Source organism: Nomascus leucogenys, chromosome 6 (genome assembly GCF_006542625.1).
Source record: "Nomascus leucogenys isolate Asia chromosome 6, Asia_NLE_v1, whole genome shotgun sequence".
NCBI classification, from domain to species: Eukaryota; Metazoa; Chordata; class Mammalia; order Primates; family Hylobatidae; genus Nomascus; species Nomascus leucogenys.
This window is the reverse complement of record NC_044386.1, coordinates 1,201,944-1,222,883: the sequence shown is the minus strand read 5'-3', so window position 1 is coordinate 1,222,883 and position 20,940 is coordinate 1,201,944. Positions and strand designations below refer to the sequence as shown.

Here is a 20,940-nt window from a genome sequence, read left to right as displayed (position 1 = left end):
GGAGGGGCAAACCAGAGTGTCTGTCTTGAGGCCTCCATGGGCCAGTGCCCCAGCCCTGTGGTGAGGGCTGGCACTTCCCAGCTCCTGTGCCCCAGCTGTGCCATCTCAGGCGCTGGGAATGCACTCATCCCTCCCCAGAGGAATGCCTGTGAATGTCTCGGGGCTGTGCCCAGGGCGCTCTGCCCTCCACACCAGGCGCGTCCCTAGCCCTGGCTGCTGAATTGTTGCATTCCTGTTGTGTGTTTATTTTTCATATTGGCTGAAGACCAAGAGGGAAGAAGCACAGAATTCCTCAATTCCCAGTGTGCCCATGAGTAAGAGCAAATGCTCCGTGGGACTCATGTCTTCCGTGGTGGCCCCGGCTAAGGAACCCAACGCCATGGGCCCAAAGGAGGTGGAGCTCATCCTTGTCAAGGAGCAGAACGGAGTGCAGCTCACCAGCTCCACCCTCACCAACCCGCGGCAGAGCCCCGTGGAGGCCCAGGATCGGGAGACCTGGGGCAAGAAGATCGACTTTCTCCTGTCCGTCATTGGCTTTGCTGTGGACCTGGCCAACGTCTGGCGCTTCCCCTACCTGTGCTACAAAAACGGCGGGGGTAAGTCCCGTCTCAGCCTTCCTGGGCACGCTGGCCGGGCGGGGGCCATGGGGGCAGCCGGGGCCAAGCCACGCACGTGAACGAGATAAAGCTGTTCCCATGCACGAAGACGGAGCTCCCTGTGAGAGCTCGCGGCTGGCACAGATCTTCCCAGAGGACATCACAAAACCATAGAGCAGGGCTCGCAGCTGCCTTGTCCCACGCCTGCATTTCAGAGTTCAGGAAAGGGAGGCCAGCGAAGAAGCTGGGGGGTGGGGGGCGGCCGACGGAGCAGCTTGGCTCTGCCTCCTGTTTCCAGAGGCTATTTTCACTTTGGAAAGAAAATTCTCAAAGGTCCAAAGAACAGCCTCTGGCTGACTTTGGCAGCCTTTGCAAAGCATGTGGAGGCCTGGAGTGGCAGAGGAGGCCCCTGGAAAGTGCCTGTGTCCCTTGCACCCTCCAGAACCCAGCCACAGAGCCAGAAAGCGAAGATCAAGGCAGGGCCACCTGGGACGTCCAAGAACATTGGTGATCCCTTCCCAGGAGCCTCTTTGGGCCTCCCAGCCTCCCTGCCTGGCCTCCCTTGTTGGCCTCTATGCTAGGTCTGGGAAGGGAGGCCTGGGGAAGAATTTGGGGGGAAGCCTCACAGGATGCCTGGGAGGAGGCTGGCATTTTATGCCTATCTTGAAGAGGGGAAGTCAGAGGCCTCAGCAGGTACAGGAAGTTGCCCAAAGACAGAGCTGAGGGGCCCCATGCCTCCCCCTCCCCTTCCCCAGGAGAGAGAGTGGCAAAGCTCTCCCTCACTCCAGTCAGACCAGGGGAGCAGAGGGAACTTAGGGGGTTGGGACCAGGGTTCCCTGGGCTTTGTGCTGGGGGCGGGGGAGATGCAGGTTTCAGAGGAACTAGGCCCTACCCTGGAGGGAGTCCCAGCACCTGGGGCAGCAAAGACCCTCAGCCACTGTCGATGGGGGCAGCCGCTGAGGGCCCTGGAAGCTGGGGACGGGACGGCAGCGCCCACTCAGCTCATGGGCAGAGTTGGGGGGTCACGGATTCACAACTCAAGAGGCAAAGAGGATCAGGGCAAAGTGGGGGGGACGCAGGCCAGGGACGGGCACCCCGAACCACCACGGGGAAGGACAGTACCTAGAGCACCGCCGAGCATGGGCAGCGCCTCCCTGTGCTGCTCTTGGGTTTGACTTCACGGCTCGGGGTGTGCAATGACAAGGGGATCCAGGAGGGACGTGTCAGGCACTGACAGCAGTGGAGGGCAGGCTTCGGGACTCACCTACCCCAGACTGGGACTTCCCGTTGGAGAGTGGGGTGAAAGGGTCGGGCCAGGACATGGGTAGTTGATGGGGGTAGCAGCCCGAGCTCCCATGAAGAGAGATGGGCCCTTCCAAGGCCCCAAACTCGAGGTGCTGTTCTGCCCCACAGGTGCCTTCCTGGTCCCCTACCTGCTCTTCATGGTCATTGCTGGGATGCCACTTTTCTACATGGAGCTGGCCCTTGGCCAGTTCAACAGGGAAGGGGCCGCTGGTGTCTGGAAGATCTGCCCTGTACTGAAAGGTAATGTGCGGGTGCCTCCCTTCACCCTGGTGCAGCGCGGATCACGGTGGTGACGCTGGAGCTTTCAAAGCAAGCCAGCCGCATCATGGGCATCCAGCCCTGCTTTGCTAAGACACAGGCATGGCACACGCCACTTGAACTTGGGTCCTACCTTAAAGATCTGTGATGACAAGGACTGGATAGTTCATTCCCTTGCTCTAGGTGAGGGTCCTACAATTCATTTGTGGTGTCACTTTGTCAAGATGTTAAAATGTAGTTAAGATAAAACACATGTCTATCTATGGATCTGCCATCTACCTATCATCCATCCATCCATCCATCAATCATCTGTTATCTATCTATCCATTATCTATCTTTATTACTGATCTTTATATCATTCACCCATCTATCTACCTATCTACCTAATCCACCCATCTATCATCATCATCTATCTGTATCTGTTTCCTGTGGCTGCTGTAACAAATGACACAAACTGGGAGGCTTAAAAGATACACGTTTATTGTCTCACAGCTCTGGAGGCTGGAAGTCCAAGATCAAGGTGTCAGTAGGGTTGATTTCTTCTGAGGCTGTGAGGAAGCATCTGTTCTAGCCTCTCTCCTCAGCTCAGAGACTGTCTTCTCCCTGTGCCTCTTTATACTGCTTGCTTCTATGCATATCTCTGTAACCAAATTCCCCCTTTTTATGAGGCCACAAGTCCTGTTGGATTAGGGACACCCTAATGACCTCACTTTAACTTGATCACCTCTGTAAAGATCTTGTCTCTAAATAAAGTCACATTCTGAGGTTTGGGGGGTTAGAACTTCAACAGATGAACTTGGGGGAGGGACACATCCCACAACTCTATCTATCTATCTATTATCTATCAATCATCAATTCACCTGTCTATCATCTACCCATTCATCCATCTATTTTCTATTGATCCATCCACCTATCAATCCGTTCATCCACCCATCCATTCATCCATCCATTCATCTATCTATGGATCTATCATCCATCCATCCATCCATTATCTATTGATCCATCCATCTACCTATCGATCCATCTGTTCATTCATCCATTCATCTATCTATGGATCTATCCATCCATCCATCTTCTATCTATTGATCTATCCATTCATCCATCTGTTATCCATTGTTCCATCCATCCACCCATTCATCTATGTATGGATCCATCCATCCATCCACCTATCGACCTATCCACCTATCTATTAGCTATTGATCCATCTAGTTGTCACTGAACCTTTCTGGCTGCTGGTGTCCTGCTCTGGCACCATGAAGTGGACACAGCTTGTGTTGAGTGCAGGTGGCCTGCCCAGCACCAGGCCCTCTCCTGGCATTTCTGACTCCATCCTCATGAGACCCTGGGAAGGGCACACACTATGTCTCTGTGTTGGAGATGCAGATGCTGAGGACCAGAGGGCTGGGGTCGTTCCCCCTGGTGTCCCCATCAGAGCAGAGTGGGATTTGATCCCAGATGTTTCTGACTCCCCAGTCCATGCACACAGGTCACGCTTGCCCAGTGGGCCAAAGCCACCTCTCAGGGGCTGGTGGTTCAGGGAGGATTCAGGCGTTTACGCAGAGGCACCACTCAGAAAATTGGCATTAAGAAAATGACTACTAGAAGGTCAGCCTCTGGACACTTAGAGAAGTTCTGAAATAGCTGTGTGTTTAGAAGACAGCCGAGCCCAGCACAGCCCTAGGATGCATTACCAGTGGGCCAGGGGTGGGCCTTCAGAGGCGAGCTGCTGACCTCCCTTCGGAGAGGGAACAGATGGCATTTCACAGCTGCTGAGGTCAGGCTCCAGGAGGAGAAGTCACTCTCGCAGCCGTGGAAATGCTGAGTCTGGACAGGTGTGATGGCTCTTCCCACTGGTCAGGTGTGATGGCTCTTCCCACTGGTCAGGTGTGATGGCTCTTCCCAGGCACGAGACTCGTTCATTCTTAACGGGCTACTTAGTGAATCTAACAACTTCAGTAGTTTCTTCCTAGGCTCCATATTCACTGAACTGCACTGAAATGGAGCTACAAAAAGAGGCCTCCCTCCCCACCCCCACCCCACACACATCTTCAGAGTAAGAGACAGATGCTTTGGGCATGCACCGGTGCCAGACGACCCCTTGGTGGGATCTGCAGGTAGAAGTCAAACCGTACAAGAATTTCTCAGAACATGCCTCCGCCCCCGTCGTCAGGTCCCCGATATCAGGTCCCCGATGGAGGAAGGTAGCAGCTAACAGAAGACCCAGGCGTGTTGTTACAGACAGACAGGTGCGCATGTCAAATCGGGCATTGCAGTGAACCCAGGCTAACAGTTGAAGACACACACACGTTACCTGTGTCCTTCTTGGCCCTGGCCAGTGGCGCGGACGTGTTTCAGGGAGGAGACGCTGCCTCTGGGCCTGCAGTAGTAAACGACGCTGAGCTTGCACTGTGGTCCGTGTTGGAGAGTATCTGAGTCCTCAGAGCCTTGGAATGCTGAGTCAGAGAGGAAGCCGGCCCATTGGGGTAGGGGAAACTGAGGAAAGATGACATTGTGCTCTGGCACAGGCTGCAGCGACGTCAAACTGTGCTTTGCTGGATTTTCAAGAGCCACCCTGGAGTCTGTCACAAGTGTCTTACATGGCACAGCCCCGTGCCCCACTCCCGCTGGTGAGCCTGGTGTTGGAGCAAGTTAAATCACCTCTTCACATGCAGGATTCAGGTGAGGAGGGCAGGAGAAAAAGGGACCTGTGGGTCCACAGATAAGAGCTCATTTCCTTCTGTCTGTCACACGGAAAGGATGTTCACCAACAAAGCTGCCGCTGTGGGTCTTCACGATGCAGTCCATAAAATGTCAGGAAGCAATTTCTAAGAATTTCAGAGCACCAGCGTGACTTGGGCTAGTAGAGAACCTTTGACTTCCATCAGCGTGAGCAGTGGCACCTCGTTCTGAAGAAATGCAGCCGGCGGATGCGGGCATCTCATCGTGTTCTCCACAATGCACAGCCGGGGGAAGCTGGGCAGTTGTCTCCTCCGTGTCACAGCCCCTGTGCCCACAATCCTGCATCCCACGCCGCCAGCTTCGTTCTGAAGACTAGTCCCAGAGGAGGGCTGCAAAGCATGGCCGCAGGAAGGAAGGCTCGTGGCCCCACGGGCGGATCTTGGGAAGAGCTTGTTCACCCTCACCTAGTCCTGGTGAGGAAGGAAAATTGCAAATCACAGAGAGTGAACTGTTCGACCCATGAAGGGATAGATGAATCAGTGCAATAAAGCTGGACTTCTTTTTAGAGACAAGATACCTTGAGTTGTTGAATCTCAGTAACACTGCAGGTTCCGGTGCCAGCGTCTTGTTTGTTCTGCCTACCTGTCAACTGCAGGATGCCAGTTTAGAGGAGACTGACACTGCTTATGAAATTAGATGTACACCATGCACCCCCAGCACCCTGATACATGTGCCTTTGTCCTTTTTAAAAATTTGGTTAATAAAAATGCACGCGTTTTCATGTCTCACTGAATAGAAGTGCCACGTGGTAAATTAAGACATCAGCTAAAGTGCCCAAAACAATCATTATGGAGCTAAAAGGCCATCCAGCCCTAAGCAGGTGGCAATTCCATGGGGAAACGAAGCCAGCTCTCCAGGGAGCCTGGCTGTTCCTGGCCCTTCCCCTCCTGCAGACCTGCGAGCTGCTCCCTGCTCCAACTGGGAGCCAAGATCCACCATCGAGGGCCAGAGGGTGGAGTTCATGGTGAGGCCCAGCTGCTCAGCGGCCATGACTCACGTGCATTTCCCATAGTCTCGCCAAAGCAGCTTGGGATGGGCACCACAGCCAGAGGGGCCTCTGGGGCCTTCAGCCCCGCAGTGTACCCCAGGGTCCTGAGAGGTGGGTCTTTAAAACTCTCCCTCTCCTCCCCGCCCCCGCTCTCTCTCTCTCCCTCTCCCTGTGTCTCTTTCTGTCTCTCTCCCTCCTTTCCTCTCTGTGTCTCTCCTGTTCTGTCTCTTCTCCTTTCTGTCTCTCTGGTACATGCACACACAGCAAGCACATACTAAAGACAACCAGACTGACACAGAGAGGCGTCCTCTCCCGTCTTTTTTTTTTTTTTTTTGAGACAGAGTCTTGCTCTGTCGCCAGGCTGGAGTGCAAAGGTGTGATCTTGGCTCACTGTAACCTCCGCGTCCCGGGTTTAAGCGATTCTCCTGCCTCAGCCTCCCGAGTAGCTTGGGCTACAGGTGCGTGCCACCAAGCCCAGCTGATTTTTTGTATTTTTAGTAGAGACAGGGTTTCATCGTGGTAGCCAGGATGGTCTCGATCGCCTGACCTTGTGATCCACCTGCCTTGGCCTCCCAAAGTGCTGGGATTACAGGCGTGAGCCACCGTGCCCGGCCCTGTTTAGCCAGGATGGTCTCCATCGCCTGACCTCGTGATCCACCTGCCTTGGCCTCCCAAAGTGCTGGGATTACAGGCTGAGCCACCACGCCTGGCTCTCTCCTGTCTTTCTTCCAAAGACCTGCTTGATGCCTCCTGTGAGGTGTGGAGGGGCTGCTCCACCAGAGGCTTCCTCCAGCAGGATCCGTGCATGCGTTGACAACACCCTATCCTGAAGCCAGCTGTCGTGGGTGCCCTGGGGTGTAGTGGTGTTCAGGGGTGGTGCAGGGCGGCTGTGCTGTGGTGGGCGAAGCACCATTTGCAGGCAGGACCCTCGGCCGGCTTCTGTTTGTCAGGTTTCAGTTTCATTGCCAAGGGCAATCCCATTTTACAGATGCCCTGGAAACCCCACCATTCGATTGTATTGAATATAAAATATTTTATAGTCAATCATATTTTAGTGTGATTTCTCAAACACAAAACAAACTACACACAAGGTTAATATAAAAAAATGTACTAAGCAAAAATAAATTTAAGGAAATGGACCTTAAGAGCTATGCTTGAAATTCACGCTTAGCGCCGAGCTTCCTGGGAGTCAGACAGGAGGGAAGGGAAGCGCCATGTTCTCATGAACATTTTCCCTGGAAACGCAAGCAGGGACTTTGCCTGCCACCTCCTTGGGGAGACAGCCTGCTGTGTCACTAAATGGTGTTTAAGAAATGTGTCAGGTGAAGCTTCATCTAGAGCCCACAGTGATGTCATGAGCAGAGACCACTAGAAGTTTCTGTAGAAAACAGGGTTTCGTGTGTCTGGGCCTTCGGTGAGCTTGAGGAGCTCATGGTGAAGTTGGCTGGTTGGTGAGGGGCTACACGTCAGTGGCCCAGGTCAGGGGCTCTGCCTTCCTGGAGGGCAGGGCTTGGAGCAACCAAATGCCTGGCCAGTGCTGACAGTGGCCACCACCGTTCAAGGGAGCCGTTTCCTCACCCAGGTGCCCAGGGAAGCATCCACAACCAGGAGGGATCCTCTTGGTAAGGGGGACTCTGGTGTGGGGGCTGCACTGTCCCATGGATCAGAGCAGGCCCATTTGCTCTGGGAGCCGTGTCAGCCAGTGTGGCCAATGGTGATGTCATGCACAGTGGCCATGGTGACGTCATGATCCCATGGTGTCCCTGCCGATCTGTGGTGCAGGGCAGGAAACACAAGCAGTGGCTCTGGAAGGACCCAGGCCACAGTCAGCCCTTCCTTCGGACTCTGGATTGGGATCTACTCTGGTGTTGTTTTATCAAAGACTTCCCAGGGTTTCAAACTAAGGACTTGGTACAGAAAGTTTTAACCTTGACAAATCTTCAAATTGGGCATCCACTGTCAGTCACCAGCATGGAAAACCCTCCACAGTGCTGTCTGGAAACAGTGTGGCTTCCCCAGAGCGTGGCTCCCAACCTGGCTGCCTGGGTGAGTTCACTGTGGATCACAATCCAGCCTCTCTCCTAAGGGACTCTGGACAGACTGCAATACAGAATTATTTAATATGGACCAGATCCACGTGGGAGAAGACCTTCCAAAGGCAGCAGCTTGGCTTTCATCATCACCACTGCTGAGCACGCTGTCCAAGAGGGATTACCCACACTCCTGAACCTAGATCTGTTTAAAACAAAGTTTTGAGCCTTCTTTTTGCTTTCAGGGTAGGAAGAGAACTTTACTGAGGTGACCTGAGCATGAGAACAGCTTCTCCTAAGGATTGAGACCATAAAAAGCAGCCCAGGCCACTCCCTGCAAGTCACCTTGAAGATATGCTCCTACCCTGGCCATGGGCAGGCAAGACAGGGCATGGCGCCTACTGGGTTTTAATAAAGTAAATCAAAGTTGTACCCAAACTAATCATGTTAGCAAACTGAGAAGAAATGTGGAAATGAAAAAAATTCTTCCTGGAGCTTAGTAAAGTGAACCCCAGTAGCAAGAACGTGATGGTGCCCATCCGGCAGTGAACAAGGAGGAAGCCGTCTGACCACCAGGCCCATCTGCCCACCAGTCAGGCTGACACGACTCCAAAGACTACTGACCACTGAGTTCTGTTCCAGTTTACCAGGAGTCCCCATAAATGATGGATCCCAAATTCCAGGTCTGTGATCCTGGAAAGGACACTCTAAAAGACCCCGGATGGCATTGGATGGCCATGGATGGCCCTGGCTGGTCCTTGATGGTCTTGCATGGCCCTGGGAGGCCTTGGAAGGTCAAACATGGCTCTGAGTAGTCCTTCATAGTCATGCAAGGCTCTGGGTGGCCCAAGGAAGCCCTGGATGATCTTACCTGCCCTGGGTGGACCCTGGTGGTCTTATGCGGCCCTGGGTGATTCTAGGAAACCATGGATGGTCATGCATGGGTAGTGTGACCTTGGATGGCTCCACATGGCTATAAATGAGCCCAGATGACTCTTCTGAGTAGTCTTGTGGGAGTGGCATGAGCAGCTATAGATGGCCACAGATGGCCATAGATGGCTATGGATGGCTCTGGATGGCCATGGGTGGCTGTGGGTGGCCATGGGTGGCCGTAGATAGTTGTGGGTAAATGCAGATGGCCGTGGATGGCTGTGGATGTCTGTAGATGGCTGTGGATGGTTGTGAATGGCAATGGATTGTTGTGGAAGGCCAGGGGTGGATGTGGGTTGTTGTGGATGGCCGTGGATGACTGTGGATGGCTGTGGATGGATGTGGATGGTGGTGGATGGCTGTGGTGGTGGGATGGCATGGATGGATGGTTGTGGATGGCTATGGATGCGTGGATGTGGGATGTCCGTGGTGTGGATGGTGGAATGGATGGTGGGGGGGGGGGGGGGGTTGTGGGGCGTGGATGCTGTGGATGGTGTGGATGGGTGGTGGTTGGCTGTGGATGGCCGTGGATGGATGTGGATGGCTATGGATGACCATGGATAGTTGTGGATGTCCATAGATGGCTGTGGATGGTTGTGAATGCCAGTGGATTGTTGTGGATGGCCAGGGGTGGATGTGGGTGGTTGTGGACGCCATGGATAACTGTGGATGGATGTGGATGGTTGTGGTTGGCTGTGGATGGCTGTGGTTGGCTGTGGATGGCTGTGGATGGATGTGGATGGCCATGGATGGCTATGAATGGTTGTGGATGGCTATGGATGCCCGTGGATAGTTGTGGATGTCCGTAGGTGGCTTTGGATGGTTGTGAATGCCAGTGGATTGTTGTGGTTGGCCAGGGGTGGATGTGGGTGGTTGTGGATGGCCGTGGATGACTGTGGATGGATGTGGATGGATGTGGATGGTTGTGGATGGATGTGGATGGTTGTGGATGGATGTGGATGGATGGATGGTTGTGGATGGCTGTGGATGGATGTGGATGGCCATGGATGGCCATGAATGGTTGTGGATGGCTATAGCTGACCGTGGATAGTTGTGGATGAATGGAGATGGCTGTGGATGGCCATGGATGGCCCTTTGCGACTCAAAGTGGCCCTGGATTAGCCTGGGTGATCATGTGTGGTCCTGGGTGCCCTCCATAGTCCTGAATGAGCCTGGTGGCTGTGGGTGGCTGTGGATGGCTGTCAAGGACCCCAGGCATCCCTTAGTGACTACTGGCAGTCTTGATGGCTCTGGGAGATACTGGGTCTTCCTGGGTAACCCTAGACGACCTTTGATGGCCCTATTTGCATGGGTTCCCTAGGTAGCCCTGGGTGCTTCTGGGTGGCCGTGAATGATTCTGATGGTTTCACATGGGCCTGATAGCCCTGGTTAACCGTGGGTTGGGTTGCCCTGGGTCACCCAGAGTAGCCCCTAGATGGCCTCAATGATCCTGGATGACCCTTATGGATCCTGAGTGGCTGTGGTGGGGATGGATGACTATGTGTGGCTGGGGGTGACCTTGGTGTCCCTGGGGATCTCTGGGTGCATAAGGGTGGCCCTGGATACTCGCCATAGTTCTGAGTGACCTTGCTAGCGCTGGACATCCCTCAGAGACACCCTGAAAGTCCTTGTGTAGAAGTACATGGTTTTGGGGAGTGGGCAGCTTCTTCTCTGTGGTCACAGTGTGAAATCTGGTCTCAGGCCTTTCACGGGCATCAGGGCTGTCCAGGAGCTGTGGGCTGAGGGTAATGTCTCCTGTGAGGGGAGGCAGAAGGGACACGTTGCTGATGGTGGCTCTGTGCTCCACCCGCGTGGGCTCCACGGCCTCCCCCTTCCCGCTAGGTGTGGGCTTCACGGTCATCCTCATCTCGCTGTATGTCGGCTTCTTCTACAATGTCATCATTGCCTGGGCGCTGCACTATCTCTTCTCCTCCTTCACCACGGAGCTCCCTTGGATCCACTGCAACAACTCCTGGAACAGCCCCAACTGCTCCGATGCCCACCCTGGTGACTCCAGTGGCAACAGCCCAGGCCTCAACGACACTTTTGGGACCACACCTGCTGCCGAGTACTTTGAGTAAGTGGGAGTGGGGCCCTTGGGAAAGGGAGAGATGGCGCAGCCGGGTCCCCCATGGTAGCCCCTTGGTTAGACACCAGCCCTTGCTGACTCCTAGGGTGCGGGGAGGGTGAACCTGTTCCTGCACTCCATCCCTTTAGTGCTCTGGAGGAGCACATTTCTGAATCACTGTGGTGGTCTCCAGGAGCTCAGCAAAGCTCCTGTAGGGCGAGCCCTCAGCAAGGATGGGGCACTGAGCAGCTCCCCTGGCTGCTCCCAGTGGCGGCTCAGGGCGGGAGGGGGTTGGTGGGGAACACAGCAGCCCCTGTGCAGAAGGTGGGCAAGCTGCAGTCTCTGGGAGCTGCAGTGGCGCCTCTGGAGTGAGTCAGCCCCATGTCTGGGCTCCCTTCCTCCCTGCCCTTCCTCTGTGCATAGCCTGGGCCCGAACTGCCTCACTAGGGCCCTTGGCCTCTCCAGAAAAGATACCTTTCTGGGTGTCACTGCGCAAGAAGTCTCTGGCTTTAGTAGGCAGCCCCTGTGTCCGTGGTGACCCAGCCGTCCGCTTTTCGCAAGACTTTTTGTTGTTTACGTGCATGGCTTTATTTCTGTCTCTGGGCCTCTTTCCACCTCCCGTGCTGGCGTATCCCATGTCCAGCAGCCTCCTGGGTCCCTGTCTCTTTCTCCCTTTTCCCTGGCCAGGCCTGACCTGCACAGTCCTCCCCAGCCAGGCCTGTTCCTCACTGTCCACCCTAGCCAGGCCCAACCCTCACTGTCCACCTCAGCCAGGCACAAACCACAAAGTCCACCCCAGCCAGGCCCCTCCCTCACTGTCCACCCTGGCCAGGCCCGCCCCTCACCGTCCACCCTGGCCAGACCCAACCCACACTGTCTACCCTGGTCAGGCCCATCACTCACTGTCCACCCCAGCCAGGCCCAACCCATACAGTCCACCCCAGCCAGACCCAACCCACACAGTCCACCCCATCCAGGCCCTTCCCTCACTGTCCACTCTGGCCAGGCCCGCCCATCACCATCCACCTGCAGCAACTGCTTTCCTGGACCCCGATGTCTCCAATGAAGTCCTTTTGGGCCCCATGCCAGCTCCTGCTGGCCCTCCCTCATCACCAATGGCCTGGCCCAGCCTGGAAGGGCCGTGACTGACCCCCAGGGGTTCCCTGTTTCCCCTGGACCCCTCCCAGAATCCGGACCTGGCAGGTGCCATCCACATCCTCCTGCCCTCGCCAGCTGGGCCTGGGGCCTCATGCCGGGTCGCCGTTCTGACAGGCGGACTCTTAGCCGCCATTTTGGAGAGGAGGAGAGGACATTTGCGCGATTCTCCCCACAACCATTGTTTCCCGTCAGCCAGGGCGCTCCTGTTTTGGGGACTCGCTTGCCTAGTTAGACGCATCTTATTCACGTTTATATGCAAAAATGAGTCCACTTCAAGCTAGGAAAAGGAACTTTGCCAATAAGAATAATTCCAGTTTTAACAGCCAGTAGGTGCCTTTGCAAAATTTGTTTTGAGTCAGAAAACAGGGAGCTTGAAAGCAAATGAAGCATCTCATGTTATGTTTGTACAAGTCATGGTCATAGGTACAGCCAGGCGGGAGGTGAGCAGAGAAGCCCCCACCTCGCCTCTGCTGGGGGAGGATCACCCCCGAGAACTGTGGTCTTGGTCTGCAAGGGAACCTTCAGGGTGCACAACCTCCCAGAGAGATGCTTTCTGTATCTGAAAACTGTATCAACAGACATCACTGAGGTCTTTCCCTGCAAGGAAGGGACCTTCACCCTCTCCTGGGGGTCTTGTCAGAGATGGCTGAGATGGAGCCTTCAGGCAGCCCGGAGGGTGTGGCTTGGAGAAAGTAGGGCTGATGCTGCTGGAAAGGGACCAGTTCTCATGGTGGGCAGGCGTTCCGTCTCTCAAACTGCTCTGCACTCAGATATTCAGAACCCAAGTGCTTGGTTCTAGAATTCCTCCTCGGGCATGGAAGCATATTGCCGGGACTGGCATCGGAGGTGAGGAGCCGGGGTGGAGGCAGGTTTTGGGGGGGCCACCCGGCGTTTTTCTTAGAGCATGAGGAAGATCGCATGGGGTGAGTGTTGTGTGGGCCTTTCTTGTGGTTTGGGAGTTGGACAAGAGTGAAGAACTCTGAGGAGGACGGTGCCACGATGGGAAAGAGGGGCCCACCAAGTACCCAGCAGGAGGAGAGAGAGTCCAGGCTGGGGTGCCAGGAAGGCACTTGTGGGAGGAGGGCTGGTTTCAGAAGGTGGGGCAGGCAGGAGAGAAGATGCACCTGGGATGAGTCCTGGTTGGTTTCCCTGAAGACACAGGCGAGCATCGCCATGGGAAGCGCAGCTGCAGGCAAGGTTGTGGGAGAGTCTGGGCAGGACTCTCGTGGGTGACAGGCAAGCAGGAAATGATAAAATCATCCAAATGATGCACAGTCACACCATTTGTCCAAGTAGATTTTAACATTCTCGAGGGAGAAAACTCCCACTGCGTGTGGATGGCCTGTTCACACCTACATTTCCCTAATTAAACACCCCATGAACACCCCAGGCCTGGACTGCATGTGCCCTTGCTGTGTGCCCAGCTCTCAGGGTTAGCATGTGATCAAAGAGATGGGACAGCAGGAGAAAGTGGGGGGCACACAGGGCCAGGGGCAGAGGCCACAGATGTGCCACCAGGGCAAGAGCCTGAGAGTTCCTGGTACCCAATGCCCTGTTAAAGCTGCCAAGTGCCGCCACGTGGGGACTGCCTTCCTTTTGTTTGGGCAGTGTGGGAAATGTTGACTCATTGAAGTGATGTTCAGATAACAAAATTGGAGAGGAAAACTTAGTGTAATTATTAGTCCAGTGATTCGTTGTTAAGAATGCTAGAAGGAAAGAACACGTGCTATTATTTTAAACGATCAGACTAGTGCAGTCTATTTGGAAGTTCTCAGTCTGGAAGGAAGGAAGGAAACAGAAAGGTGCCCAGCCCTTCACTCAGAAGCCCTGTCCGTACTGGCACGTGGTACAGTTTAGCTGGTGGCAGCTCAAGAGCAGACATGGGGAGTTGGAGAAGGTTTAAGATCAATTCACAAATGATTAATGACCCAAGGCACTGAGGCGCTTGGCACTCCTCCCACGCCTTCTGAAGGTGATTTTCCCACCAGTTCAGTGAAACTGAGGTTCCCCTGAAACAGGCCCCAGTGACTCTTGGGGAGCAGAGGGGACAGTTGTAATGTGCTCAGGTCTGCCAGGGGTTTTCTGGATTTCAAACCTGCTTTATAAAGCAGATCACTGGACAAAGGATGTCAGGTTCCTGCCAGCGCATGTAATCAGGGAGTGGATGTCTCACCATGAAGGGCCATAAAGGCCAGAGTGGCTGTGATGTATGACAGTGCAGCTCTTTGTCATAGATAATGGGCATGCCTGACTTTGTCAGTAACCGCAAAAAGGACTGAGTTTCCTACACAATGTACGAAACATGCTGCGTCATAAATTTGACAACTAAGATGTTAGCAGGAGTAGATCTGAAAGGGCTTTATCGTGCGTTTTTACTACAGGTCCTCAGGAAGTAACTGTGAGGCCTGGGTGAGACGCTGGCTGTGTCTTCTGGGCCCTAAGTCAGAAAAGACTGCTGAGCTGCCCCACTGACAGTGCTTCCTCCATGTGCCATGAATGCTGTGTGCAGTTCTGGCTCCTGCACCCAGTGTTCCTCAGGGTTGGCAAATGAAACGTATCCTGTGGGAGTTGCTGGCACCCCTGGCCCCCAGGGGTCCCAGCCAGCCTTCCTGCATTGCCACTTCCTTCTTGGGAAGCAGCCCACCCACCAGAGGGAGGGGGCAGAAATGGTTCCTGCAGAGAAATGGAAGGAACCCTTCCTTGTAGGAACCTGGAGGTTATTGATGGGCTGCATCCCACAAATTTGATATGCTGTGTTTTCATTTCAAAACCCCAACACAGGACCACACAACTCTGACCAGTTTGCAGTTTCCCCACTTCCATAAATACTTATCGACACTGCCCAATATAAATTATAAAGTTATAAATTAAAGCTATTAATTTGCCTCAAATGGACTGCATTAAGCTGCATCCCACAAAGTTTGATATGCTGTGTTTTCATTTCATTCAGTTCAAAGTATTCCCTAATCTTTCTTTGGATTTCTATTTGACTAACAGGGCATTTTTATAACTTTGTTGTTTAATTTGAAATATTTGGAGGTTTGCTAGATATTTTTGTTATTGATTTCTAATTTAATTCTGTTTTGGCAAGATGATATGCTTATACATCTTTAATATTTTAAAATATATTGAGACTTGTTTATGACCTACTAGATGGTTTACACTGGTGAATGTTCCACGTGCACCTAGAAAGAATATGTATTCTGCTGTCTTTGGTTGGAGAGTTGCATAAATGTCAGAGAGGTCATGTTAGGTCATTGTGTTTTTCAGGTTTTCTACATCCTTACTGGTTTTCTGTCTACTTGCTCTATCAGTTACTGAGAAATGGGTACTGAAATCTCAATTGTAATTGTAGATTTGTCTATTTCTTTTCACTTCTGTCAGTATTTGCTTCATTCACGTATTTTGAAACTCTGCTATGAAGTGCATACATGTTTATTATTATTAGTCTTTGAATTGACTGCTTTACCATTTGAACTGTCCTTCTGGGTTAGATTTCTCATTCTGAAGTCTACTTTGTCTGATAGTAATATGGCCACCCCAACTTTCATATGATTACTGTTTGTGTGGTATTATCTTTTCCAGCCTTTTATTTTTAAACTATATGTGTCATTATATATGAAATGGATTTATTGTAGACACCATTGAGTTTGTTGTGCTTTTTATCCAATATGGCAATTTCTGTTTTTTAATTAGAGTTTCCATTCAATAATTGTCAGCATGTCCGGCTTTAAGTCTTTCATTATGCTAATTTTTTGCCCCATCTCTTCTTTGTTTCTTGTTTCCTCTATTTATTCCCTGTTTTGAATTAATTTTTTAGGCTTTCATTTTATCAACACTATTATCTAATAAACTATAGCTTTCTGTTTTCATTTTTTCGCGGATTTTATAGGGTTTACAACATTGACCTTTAACTTATCACAGTCTACCTTCAAATGATATGATACCGTTTCACAGAACAGAAGGGCCTACAACAGTAGACTTCTGTTTCCCTCACATCCTTCATGCAATTGTTGTCATAGATTTTATTTCTTGCTGTTATTTCTTTATACCTTTCTGTTATTTCTGCTTTAAGCATTTACATTTTAAATAAATCTAACAAAGAAATGTTTTATATTTACCTGCATAGTCACCATCTCTAGTGCCGTCCGATCCTGTATATAGATTGGGGTTTCCATTTAAGACCATCTTCCTTCCATCTAAAGAATTTCCTTTAACATTTCTCATAGCGTAGACTTGCTGGCAGTGATTCAGCTTGGGCTTTACACAAAAGTATTTTGCTTTCTTGGGGGGCTATTGTGGTAAGCTATACATAGCATTGCTTTTACCACGTTAGCCATTTTTCAGTGCACAGTTCAGTGGCATTAGGTACAATCACATGTTGTGCAACCATCATCATCATCCATTGGAACTTTCTCCTCCTCCAAAGCTAAAATTTTGTCCCCATTAAATACTAAGTCCTCATCCTCCCTCACCACAGCCCCTGGCAGCTACCATTCTACTTTCTGCCTCTGTGAATTTGTCTACTCTAGGTCCCTCCTCTGAGTAGAATCACTTATTTTTTTGTGACTGGCTTATTTTCCTTAGCATATGTCTTCAAGGTTTATTGAAGAGTTTCAGAACCAGAATTTCATTCCTTTTTAAGGCCAAATAATATTCCAATTCCATTGTATGGATATATCATGTTTTGTTTATCCATTTATCTTTTTCCTTTTTAGAGACAGGATCTCACTCTGTTGTCCAGGCTGCAGTGTGCAGTGGTATGATCACGGCTCACTGCAGCCTTGACCTTCTGGGCTCAAGCAATCCTCCTGCCTCAGACTCCCAAGTAGCTGGGACTACAGGTATGTGACACCACATCCAGCTAATTTTTTAAAATTTTTTGTAAAGTGGGGTCTTGCCATGTTGCCCAGGCCTGTCTTAAACTCCTGGGCTCAAGTAATCCTCCCGCCTCAGCCTCCCAGAGCACTACAATTACAAATGTGAGCCACCACACCTGGCCAGATCTATTTCTCTTTTGATGGACATTTGGGTTGCTTCCACCTTTTGGCTACTGTAAAAACATGCTGCTATGAACTTCAGTATTGAGTACCTGCTTTCGAGTAGATACCCAGAAGTTGAATTGCTGGAGCTATGTGATAATTCTGTGTTTAATTTTTTGAGGAACCATCACACTGTTTCCCACAGTGGATGCAAATCGGAACAAGGGTTCCGATTTCCCCACATCCTTGACAACACTTACTTTCTGCTTGTTTATTTTGATAATAGCCATCCTAATGGGTGTGAAGTGGTCTGTCATTGTATTTTTGGTTTGTATTTCCTTAATGATTAGTGACTGTTGGGCATCTCTTCATGTGTTTATTGGCCATTTGTATACCGTCTTTAGAGAAATGTCTATTCAAGTCCTTTGCCCATTTTTGAACTGGGCTGTCAGTTTTTTTGTTGTTGAGTTTTAGGGGTTCTTTACATATTTTAGATATTATTCTCTTATCAGATTAATAGATGATTTGCAAATATTTTCTCTCATTCTGTAGTTTTCCTGTTGATAGCATCCTTCAGTGCACAAAAGTTTTAAATTTTGATGAAGTCTAATTCATCTTTTGTGTCATATCTAAGAAAGCATTGCCAAGTCCAAGATCGTGAAAATTTACCCTATGTTCTCTTCCAAGAGTTTTATGGTTTTAGCCCTTATATTTGGCTCTTTTATCCATTTGGGGTTAATTTTTCTGTATCATGTGAAGTAGCTGTTCACTGATTTTCCTCTGGTTGTAGATCACATTTCTTGCTTCTCGTCATGTCTAGTAATTTTTTATTAGATGCTAGACTTGATGAATTTTATACTAATGGGTACTTAGCTCTTGTCGTCTTTGTTTAGAGAGTGTTAGATCTGTTCTAATAGGAAGTTAATGTGCTTTGGCACAATTTTATCCTTTGGAAACTTGTTTCATCACCTCACTGCCTTGGCTCCCTCTTGGTAAAACGGGGTGAGAGGGCTGCTGTGAGGTCATCACAATGATGTGTGGGAGGCCTGAGCATGCCTGGATCACCATCAGTGGCTCCACTGTCACCCAATTGAATCGTGGCCACGAATTCACCAGGAAAAAGAGCCCAGCAGAAATTGGGAGGTGCCGTGCCTTTTCCATGCCTGGTGAACATCCTGGGCTGACGCTTTTCTGGTCCTCCCAACTATTATGGCTTATGAAACGCCTGCACATGGGCCTGCACTTATGCCCCTTCCCGGACGTCCTTTGATTGTCTCGCCTGCCCTGCCCTCAGAAGCATGGACATGCTGGGAGACGCATGGCTTTCCCCTGCTCCTGGCATGGCTGGTTCCCACGCTGTGGTCAGCTGTGGGGACCCCTCTTCTCGAATTGACAGCACTCAGGAGTGTCCGGTTCTCTAAATGGTCTGTGGGTTTTCAAATAACCTCAAAGCACAGTGACTTTCTAATCTCGAGAAGGGGCTCGACCCAGTGTGTCGAGGTGCTGCGTCTGAGGTTGCTTCCATGTTTGATGCTGAGCCAGCTGTGTGTGCTGTGGACGCAACCATGTGAGAAGGCCCCGAGTGGGGCAGCGCACTTTCCCTGGGCCTCCCCCTCAGGTCCAGGAGGGCCTGTGCCACGTATGGGCATTGACTGAGTTTGCCTTTTCTCCAGGCACCTGGGAAAGGGGAGAGGGTGTGCTGTCTGGTCTGGTTGTGTAATTCATGCATGTGTGTGTGTGAGGCACCGAGGCTGCCAAGGCATGGGTGGGTGGCATGCTGGGGTCAGTGACACCGTGGGCAGTGAGTGAGGAGTGGTCCGGGCTGCACGAAGTTGCTGTGAGGCCTCAGAAGCTCTCAGTGATGAGACCTTGCTGGGGGAGCAGAGCGACAGGGATTGGCCAGCAGGGGCAGAGCCTGGTGCGTGGCAGTAGGAGTGAGAAGAAGGCCCTGGGAGTCCCCACTGCCCCAGGAAGGGCAGGCGTGACCTCCACCAGCTCAGACGACTTTCCCTGCGCAGTGCGGGTGACGGGCAGCCTCCTGACTGAGCGGCTTGCCCTCGGAGAAGAGCAGAGAACGGTGGTGATGGTTTCAGTGGTGCAGCCATCTGCCCACCTGGCCAACCTGGGGCCTGTGCCAACCTGGGGTCTGTGCCTGGGTGCCCTCCAGGATAGGACGGAGGCACTGTCCAGCCCTTTCAGGGCTCATGGGGCCTTCCCTGTTGGCAGCAGCCAGGGTGTCTGGTATGATTCTGGAGTTTGAAGAGCCGAATTCCTGGGACATGGCCCTGGAATGCCTCGCAGCTGGTGGAAAGCTCCCCAAGGCTGCAGTCAGCCGGGTTCCACCATGGGTGTCAGGTGTTATCTCCTGGGGACTTCAGTGGAGCCACAACAGAAGCAAACCTGGGCAGTGGGAGCTCCTTCCATAACGCGGCTCCTGGCTGTCACAGCTCCTGACTCTACGGTGGCAGCGGCACGGCTGTTACAGTTGCCTTGGCCCCAAGTCAGTCTGCAGTGCTGACGCAGCCGACTGCATGTCGCCTGGTGCACGTCCTCCCGCACAGAGTGTCACCAGGATGGAATGAGTTCCCACAGAAAGGGGGCCCAGGGTCTGTGCCTGCAAGGAGCGCGGCCGATGGTCAGCTCCGTCCCTCACCCTCTGTTCTGCCCTTCGTGAGGGATCCTTCAAAAAACAGTGGAACTGCAAGTGATTCCTGCTGGAGCAGAGTCATCCACTGAATCCGTTCCTTGTGGAATCCTCATAGCAGCAGGGGCTGTGAGCAGGTGTCGTGAGCCGTCCCCTCAGAAAACAGTGCTGGCTGGCGCCTGTGTGCCTGGCATTATTGCTAGAGTTTGCTCGGCCTCATCCCTGGAGAGGGACCCTGGGGCTGTCTTGTGGGCAGCAGTGGGTACCCAGCACCGTGGGCAGCACTGTGGGCAGCAGTGGGTACCCAGCACCGTGGGCAGTGGTGGGTACCCAGCACTGTGGGCAGCAGTGGGTACCCAGCACCGTGGGCAGCACTGTGGGCAGCAGTGGGTACCCAGCATTGCTCAGCAACTTCCTTTTGGTTTCTGTGGCTCCTTTTCTTCAAAGACCCAAGGTGCCCTTTCCCTCCCCAGCTCCAGTGAGCAGGGGTGCCAAGGGCAGACGGTGAGGCAGGGCTTCCTGGGCCTCTCATGTGCTCCACGGGTTTCAAGGGCAGCCCTGACACCTCTGCCGGGGCCTGTGGGCCTGACCTCCCTGGAAGGCATGTCTTGTCCATCAGACTGGATGCTTTCTGCCCTGCTGAGATGGGGAGGGCAGGTCCCTGTGCAAGCTCAGCCGTCCAGTTCCAGGTGGGTTGACAGCCACCCACAGAGTCCCCCGCTGACTCCCCTCTGCAGACGTGGCGTGCTGCACCTTCACCAGAGCCATGGCATCGACGACTTGGGGCCTCCGCGGTGGCAGCTCACAGCCTGCCTGGTGCTGGTCATCGTGCTGCTCTACTTCAGCCTCTGGAAGGGCGTGAAGACCTCGGGGAAGGTGAGGCTCGGGGGTCACCAATTGGGCCTGTAGACATGGGGCCACCAAGCGGACATGTGGCCATGGCTGGACAGGGGGTGCACACGTGGCCTCAGTTGGGTTTTGTGCTACAAATGTGGCCATGGCCAGGTTGGGGTGGACACATGGCCATGGTTGAGTTTGGGGGACTCACATGGCCATGATCAGGTTGGGAGTGTACATGTGGCCATGATTGAGGGTACACCTGTGGCTGTGCTGGGTTGGCTTGGGTAGACGCATGGCCATGGCTGGGTGGGGGGAGGTGGACACGTGGCCGTGGCTGGGCTGGGTGGACACATGGCACAGTTGGGTTTTGGCTCCATATGTGGCTGTGTTTGGGGAAGGGCC

At 52.5% G+C, this 20,940-nt stretch overlaps 1 protein-coding gene across 1 annotated transcript in view; it reads left to right on the top strand.

Moving 5' to 3' along the window:
• The window catches only part of SLC6A3 (solute carrier family 6 member 3), a 50,549-nt gene that overhangs the window by 1,936 nt on the left and 27,673 nt on the right, over positions 1–20,940 (top strand). The window contains exons 2-5 of the mRNA XM_030813775.1: positions 266–596; positions 2,010–2,141; positions 10,689–10,923; positions 20,436–20,574. Coding sequence (XP_030669635.1) covers positions 311–596; positions 2,010–2,141; positions 10,689–10,923; positions 20,436–20,574 — 792 coding nt within the window. The 5' untranslated portion in view covers positions 266–310. The remainder of the gene's footprint in view (positions 1–265; positions 597–2,009; positions 2,142–10,688; positions 10,924–20,435; positions 20,575–20,940) is intronic.